Source organism: Nicotiana tabacum, chromosome 13 (genome assembly GCF_000715075.1).
Source record: "Nicotiana tabacum cultivar K326 chromosome 13, ASM71507v2, whole genome shotgun sequence".
NCBI classification, from domain to species: domain Eukaryota; kingdom Viridiplantae; phylum Streptophyta; class Magnoliopsida; order Solanales; family Solanaceae; genus Nicotiana; species Nicotiana tabacum.
Window position 1 is genome coordinate 82,138,132 of NC_134092.1, and position 7,772 is coordinate 82,145,903.

A 7,772-nucleotide genomic window follows, 5' to 3' on the forward strand; every position below is an offset into this window, starting at 1 on the left:
AATAATACTTTATTTTCAATCTTTTGATATTCTTATTGTTGTCTTCGGAAGCCTTATTTCCGGAACTAAGTTGTTTGCTGTCTTATCTCGATTTTAACGTTAAGTCTTGCATATTAATTAATTTATTTATTACTTTGGGATCAAATCGATTCGTTTGTCTATAAACCACGTTATAAATTTAACTGTATCGTTTTACGGGTAAACAAATGTATAGGAACGAAATAATCCCTAAAAGATTTGCTTCTTTCTATATTTGACATTTTCAATGTGCGCTCGCTGGTGGGAAAGAATAGATTTTAGGACACCGGCAAAAGTAAAATGTATAGCTGGTAATCGGTTCAAGGAAAACTTATGCCTTCTCCCTTTTTCATAAGCATCCAGAATTTGAAACCTCTAGTCAAAATAACCTCGAGTAAGCCCAAGAGCACTTCCTACCAAGAGATCGAATAAAGTACATTATTGACATAGAATTTATTGCTCGCTGATGTAGACTCTTTAGTCAATGCATTTGAGTTTTAACACATTCTACATCGTTGTTCTCAAAGTTAAATGATATTTAAACTACTAACTTCACGGCGTTGCAATTCTGCTTATCATTTGCATAGAACTCATGACTTGATTGTAATTGCTGAAGAATCACTAAAATCCTAGAGTTTACAATTTGCAAGTAATACTACAACTTAACAAGTAAAAGAATAAAAGAGAGTGAGAGAGGATGAACAAGACAGGAGACTTTGAAGAAAGAAAGGTTAAAAAACAGTAGCTTAAGATCCTTGAGCAGTTGGCGCTGTCCAATATGATTTTACTGCAAACAGAAGCTTCTCCCTTTCGAGTGGTCCATCTTCATGATCAATAATTTGACTATCCCAGTTCAGCCCATCCCCTATCCTCTTCAGTTTGATCAATATATCTACGTCATCTCGGATTATTACACTTCCTTCTGGCCTTAATATCCTATCCAATTCAAGCATAATATCTTCCATTTCACATCTGTTACACAATCACCAATATATATAATCAGAAAGGAAGTCTCGAAGAAGGTAAAATAACAAGGTATTTTAGATTGCAGAAATTAATTCAAGCATCTAATAACAAAAATTTACCTATTTTCGTAGAGAGTAAATACTGAATCAGCATGAATAAGATCATATGTTCGTGGGTATGTTGACATAGCCTCACACCTATAATAATAAAGTTTGTGATTAATCACAACTGCAAAGCATTACTATCAGTGGCAAATCCAGAATTTAAATGTTACAGATTCTGAATTGAGAATTTGTACTAAAATGTACATCTAACTTTGTCTATACTAGTTATTTTGCAATATACAGCCCCAAATCATTGGGTTCTGCCAAACCGGCAAACAAATTATTGGGGATCCACCACTATTTACAGCAATGGGAAGGGGGCGGGGTAGGGGGAAAAAAGCAAAGGAGGCATAGTAATTACCAGCTTTGGTATGTTCCAATTAATCCTCTTTCATAAATGACACCAAGTGTATTGACCTTAGCTTCAACAGGAACTATATTCATCTCCCAAACAGGATCATCAACCAAGTTAGCAGCAAAGCCACCTAGGAATGCATTCATATCTAAAATATTCCTGTATCTCTCTGGTTGGTCGAGCTGGTTATTCACTGACTTGTAATATGAAACTCTTCTTTTCCATAGCTGAGAATCCTTCTGGAAATCTTCCTCCGTGACCCCATTTATCGTTCCCCTGCTTATCCTCGGTGGTATCTCATGTAATCTTTTAGGCCACTTTTCCACTTGACCACCAGCCACCTCTTCTTCGCTTGAAACTTCTGGTAAGGGAGTTAAACAAGTTTCAATTTTTGTATACCTAAAAAAATCAGATCGACATGAATTTGTCAATACTAAGACTATAGGATAATACAAATGTGACAATAATAAGTCAGAAGGCAAACAAACCAGGCTTTATCAGGATCCTGAACAGGGCACATTGGTGGATTTTTTACTCTCCTTCGAAATTCCGTGCACTTAACATGATTGTATGGCTTCTGCCATATAGCAATATCATCCTTTTCAACAAACTTTTTCCAGCAGAGTCGTTTAGCTACCTGCTCAATTTTATTTTGTTCAGCATTTAGGTCTTCCCTTGTTCTTGCCCAGCCTTTCCAATATTTTCTCCAGCGGATCGGAGGGCCAGAGAGTATCCAAAATCCACCAGGTCTCAGGACTCTATCGACTTCAATCAAATATGTACCATCATACTCGCCCCACGGAATGAGACAACGAGAGCAATGCGCCATGTCAAAAGCTCTAGATGGATAGGGAAGCCTCTTGGAGGCAATAACTCCGATCAGAGCGGGTACTCCTCGCTCAAGTGCAAATTGAACTTGTGCTTCATGTGAATCCCTGGGTGCAAATGATATGGCTATGATATTTCGGGACAATAGGTAAGCTCCCCAACTCGCTACCTGCATATATTATAGCAGCTTCTTGAGAGAAAAAAAAGCTTATAAATTAAACAAGCTTAAGTTTTTAATGAAAATGTTCAAGTAAAATACAATGAAATTAAATGAGAATTGATATTGAGACGGAGTCCTTGCTGAGGTACTTCTATAATCAGACGAGTCAGCAGAACAAGAACTTGGAGATTAACCCCAAGGACTTCATTAATTAATTAAAAATTTTAAGAGACTTGATTGTGTTTAGGTTTCAATTTAATGTCGTGCTAATACGAGTTATTGATTACTTTGTATTTGTCCATTGAAGACCCAAATGATAACATATATATTATCTTGTTCAACATCCTTATAACTGGTTAATTCAATAAATTAACTTTCTATGATGAAAAAAAAAAAATCAGAAAAAAGAAAGATTCTTTACGTAATAGAGTAGTAGTAACAAAAGATCTGTTGTTAGCAGAAAGATTCACAGCGGAAAACGAGACGTCGTGCATGGAGTTCCCAGGTGTAGAATTAATTGACATCTCAATTGTGACTAACCTTTTTCTAAAAGTTGATATTTTTTTCTACGGAAAAAGATTTTTTTAATTATAGAAAAGATCAACAAGTGAGAGGAGATCCACGGAGAGAAAGGAGATTCCAAGTAAAAGACCCATAACAAGGAGAACAGAAATATTTTTCTCAAGCATTCAATGCCCACTCCAAAAATATTGAAACAAGAAAATCGAAATATACCAGAAATCTGTAATTAGCATCAGCAATTAAGTGGGCGTTTGGACATAAGAATTGTAAAATTCCAAAAGAGTAAAAAAAAGTAAAAATGATATTTGAAAATTAGAGTTGTGTTTGGAGAAGAATATAAATTTGGATTGTTTTTTAAGTTTTGTGAGTAATCTGATTCAAAATTTTTAAAAACATTTTTTTGGAAAAATTCCAAAAATATTAAAAAATTTATGAACAAAACTGATTATAAAAAAATTTTGGAAAAAAGGAAAAGTTTCTTAGAGTAAAAATTGACCAAACGAAGGAGAAAGAAAATTACCCCACAGCCAGTATCAATTGCGGTTCTAATGGAACCATCATTAAGATTAATCAACTTGCCAATATCATCAATATACGCATCCGCACCATTAGGGAACATAGTCCCACCACCAGGAAATCTAAACCTGTCCCCTTCATATCTTATCCAGTTTTGAACAGCTTTTTCCACTGTCAATTCTTTGTGTGGTACATTAGCATACCATGCAAGATCCCTACTAATTGGCCATTTAAATGGATTCTTGTAACCATATGGTGCAGGAATACGGCATTTTAAAAGTTCCTTCTTTTCTGGGCAATGCCTTTCTCTGTATATCAATCTGTTTCTGTTGAATTTCAATGATCTTTCAGGGTCTTCACATGGGGTGTACTCACTGTACTTTATGTCACAAGGGGGGTAAATTTTGATTGAATCATCAGGTGTAACACCTCCGACGTCGTCGGTGGAGTGGTGGGTGGTGAAGTCTAGTTTTTGGGTGGATTTTGAAGAAGAAGAAGAAGTAGGGGAATTGGTGGAGGTATTTTTAGATGGGAAACAGGGGATGGTAGTGTGGACAATATTGGAAGTGGTGATGACACTGCTACTGCCTCTATTTTGCCATAAACCAGTGAAGTAAAAAGCAGAACAGAGAAAAGTGATGGCAACTAAAGAGTAAAGATTGGGTCTTTTCAAAGGAAAAGGAGAATGGTAGGTAGCTGCTGTGTGTTTGGAGGTTGGAGTATAATAAGGGGTTGGGTTAGAACCCGCCATGAAAGAGGAGAGTTTTGTGCAAATGCTATGGCTCTCCCCTACTCTGTTTGAAGGGTAAGTTTTGGTTGGTGAGGTGTTTATAGAAGAAAGTAAGGAGGAACCCCCCCCCGGGGGAGGGGGGGGGGGTTAAGGCTTAGAGATTTGAGAAGGGTTGGATGAAAACTAGGTGAGTGATCAAGTTGGGTACTGGGGGAGGTGATTGGAGTAGTTCACTATGTGCATGGTTATTAGAATATTACTAGTGTAAGTAATTTACTAGTTGGACATGTGATGTGAGAAGGTGTTAGTTTTACTATATGCATAGTTACTACAATATTAGTACTATATTGTTAAGAGTTTAAATTATATACCTAAACGATGAAAGATATTTTATATCATTATTAAGTCACTTTTAACTAAGGGTGTTTATCGGACGGATAATTACGTTTAACGGTTTGACTTATCGGTTATCAGATTATAAATATAGTAATCCGCTAGTCATCCAATTAGACAACGGGCGGATTGGTATTATCGGATAAATCAAATAAAAAAAATTTGAACAATCCTAGTTTGTTGCTACATGATAGAATCTGTTAACACTTTGTAATTTGTACCCGACAAAGCTCCTAATAACTAGAAAAGGCTGGAACTTTATCTCTAAATTATTTTGAATTATTTAGGTACTTTAAAATATGACATGAATGCATCAGGCCTTCATGTTCACATAACATCGCATAATACCAAGCTAAATGATTTTATTTATTTTTTTCTTTTTAAAATTCAATCTACTCGACAAAGGAGAAAATAGAATTCCAATGATTTCACTAACATAGGGGCAAAAGTGTAAATATAAAAATTCTTAACGAGTTAATGGTTTATCCGATAATAAAATTGAGTAATCCGCCCCCAAACAGTTAAGCCGTTAATTATAAAATGTGAATCCGTTCACCAACCTTACCCGATAATCCGATATCAATAAGCACAATAAATTATCGGTTCGATTCGATTAATGGTTACGATTTTGAACATCCCTACTTTTAACATATTATACCAGGTTACATATCGTTTATAGAGTATAAAATATTAATTAAATTATTTTAAATAAAATTAACTGTAATTACTTTTTAGGTGACCTGATGGTTTTAACAAACTTTACACGATAGGTGCATAAAACTTAAACTATGTTGTTAATAATGGCTAAGTGTGAGGAGAAAGACCATTTGGTTTGGGGATTCAAAATGGTATTGTAATAATGTGAAAGGAAGAAGAAGGAAAATATAACAGTATTCTATGTATTGATGATGTAAAAAATATTATAAAACCAAATTACGTTAAGGATTTATGATAAGAATTAATTGATAATTTATAAGATAATTACAAGTAAATCGTTGTGATAAATATTAATTGATAATTTGATAAAAATACTACGTAACTAGTATATTCTTACATGTTAAATTATATTGATTGCATAAAAGTCTTTGTACCGTAGCATATATAATTTAAATCCGAATAATAAATGCCAATGACATAGGAATGGGGGATGGAGTTATTACATTATCGTAGTTCTAAATTTGGCTGCAATTGGCTCCACATAATGAGTATTAATGAAATGAGACTTAATAGAAATATTGGCAATGCCGTTAGGGGGATTTTGAAGGTGTTTGGGGGCGGTGTTGACTCATGCGGCCTCATAGATCCTTGTTTAGGTAAGTGAGATACTCTTTTTTGCAAGTATTTGCAGATCTGGTTCGATATTTGTCTACTTTAAAAACTAAAGTGACACTCTGACAGTATGAAATATGAAGAAAAGAATAGGAATCCAATTAACAAAAAGTTTTACTCTTCTCTATAAAATATGGTTCAGCACTCATTAACAGCTAGCTAACACTTATTGGGTTTAATTTTCATATATGTGGACAGTTTAGTATTTTTACACTCAAATCACTTAATATGCCACTATATTATATGCCGTTTGTATACGGTCGAAATGGATTTGGCATGTCCGGTATGATTCGAATGGTGATATATCGAAGTAAGATCCCGAAGGGGGAGGGGAGCACGAACTAATCTAGAGCCTGGGAAGGCCGGTCCGTGTTGAGATCGATATCATAATCAAACTCGAACAAGAATCGAACCATGGCGCGGGTAGATCTATCGTGCAGAGAATCCAAAAACCAACCTACATCGATCAGGAATCCGTTCGAGGGCTCGAACCGGGATCGAACTCGAGTCAAGATCACAAGTTCGAGCCGAAATCAAGCTCGAACCAAAATCGAGGGTTCTAAGCAAGATCGGGCTCGCAGACAAAAGCCGTTGTAATCCCACTAGAGGAAATCTTGGCAGAAATTATGGAAAAGCTGATTTATCATGGGTTTCCCACTGAATGTTTATTTTATTATGCTTGGAGCCAAACCCCTTCACTATAAAAGGACTTGTTTATCATTTTTGTAAGGGATCGATTGGAGGACTTACACTATCACAAATTATATTATCCCCTCTACAAGCAAGAGTGATCGTTCTAGTTTCTTAGATTGATTTTATTTTTTGTTAAATCCTAAATTTCACTGTTCATAATTAATTGGTCTAGATTACGTTTTTCTCCAATCTATATTCATACTTTTATTTATCCTAACATTCGGTATTAAGTTGTACCACGTATCTTCATAACTGCGCATAAATTCAACTCTATCCCTTTTTTCGGGTAAACAGTTTGGCTCCCACCGTGGGGCCGAGGATAATAGTGGTCACTTATTTCCGAAAACAACCTTCAATTCAGGTTCGGCTACGAATAGCCACCGACCAAATGGCTTCGCCGACCGATTACGAAGCTGGCCTTCAAGATGAAACCAACAACTTGGCACTACCCGAGATTCGAGCCGGAATACCACTAGATGTCAATTCACAAATTGCTTTGGAAGCAAACCAGCATTCCGAACCGGAAAGAAGCATTCAGGGCGGTGCTCGATCCGTAGCCCAAGACACCCAAAAACCGGAGGAGATCAGGGCCAGCTTACGCATGATCTTCGAGATGTTACAAGCCCAACAATTAGCAATAGCTCAGCTACAGAGCCAAACTCGCGCACAAAGCAGGCTGGTTTCCAACCCACTTCGAGAGATCACCCCCAGAACAGAGCCTGCCATAGTAAAATCTAACGAGCAGGAATCAGGGACTAATCCCGGAATTACTAAACTGCTCGAGGAACTCACGAAACGAGTCGAAGCCAACGACAAGAGGGTGGAGACGTATAATGCCAGGGTCGATCAAATCCCGGGAGCTCCGCCAATGATAAAAGGGCTTGATTCAAAAAAATTCATACAAAAGCCTTTTCCATCGAGTGCGGCACCGAAGCCAATCCCCAAAAAGTTCTGTATGCCCGAAATTCCCAAATACAACGGTACGACCAATCCTAACGAATATGTCACCTCTTACACGTGTGACATAAAAGGCAACGATTTGGAAGATGACGAGATTAAATCCGTGCTATTGAAAAAGTTCGGGGAGACCCTCTCGAAAAGAGCTATGATTTGGTACCACAATCTACCACCAAATTTCATCGATTCTTTTGCCATGTT

The 7,772-nt window shown here is 36.6% G+C and overlaps 1 protein-coding gene across 1 annotated transcript; it reads right to left on the reverse strand.

Annotated features, from left to right (window-relative positions):
- Positions 1-596: 596 nt before the first annotated feature.
- Positions 597-4,417, reverse strand: LOC107774140 (putative methyltransferase PMT15). The gene is made up of 5 exons (XM_016593621.2): positions 3,474-4,417; positions 1,932-2,440; positions 1,450-1,842; positions 1,104-1,181; positions 597-990 (listed from the first exon to the last, which is right to left on the reverse strand). Exons 1-5 carry the CDS (start codon positions 4,218-4,220, stop codon positions 765-767), a joined length of 1,953 nt encoding a protein of 650 aa, XP_016449107.1. The 5' UTR covers positions 4,221-4,417; the 3' UTR covers positions 597-764.
- Between the last annotated feature and the right edge of the window lie 3,355 nt (positions 4,418-7,772).

What these genes read in the sequence shown, in the direction of transcription:
- LOC107774140 (XM_016593621.2), bottom strand. Translation starts at nt 4,220, where the DNA reads ATGGCGGGTTCTAACCCAACCCCTTATTATACTCCAACCTCCAAACAC. An exon ending in CAGGATCCTGATAAAGCCTG is followed by an intron (nt 1,843 to 1,931) that starts GTTTGTTTGCCT and finishes TGATTTTTTTAG; the next exon opens with GTATACAAAAATTGAAACTT. An exon ending in TTTACTCTCTACGAAAATAG is followed by an intron (nt 991 to 1,103) that starts GTAAATTTTTGT and finishes ATTGTGTAACAG; the next exon opens with ATGTGAAATGGAAGATATTA.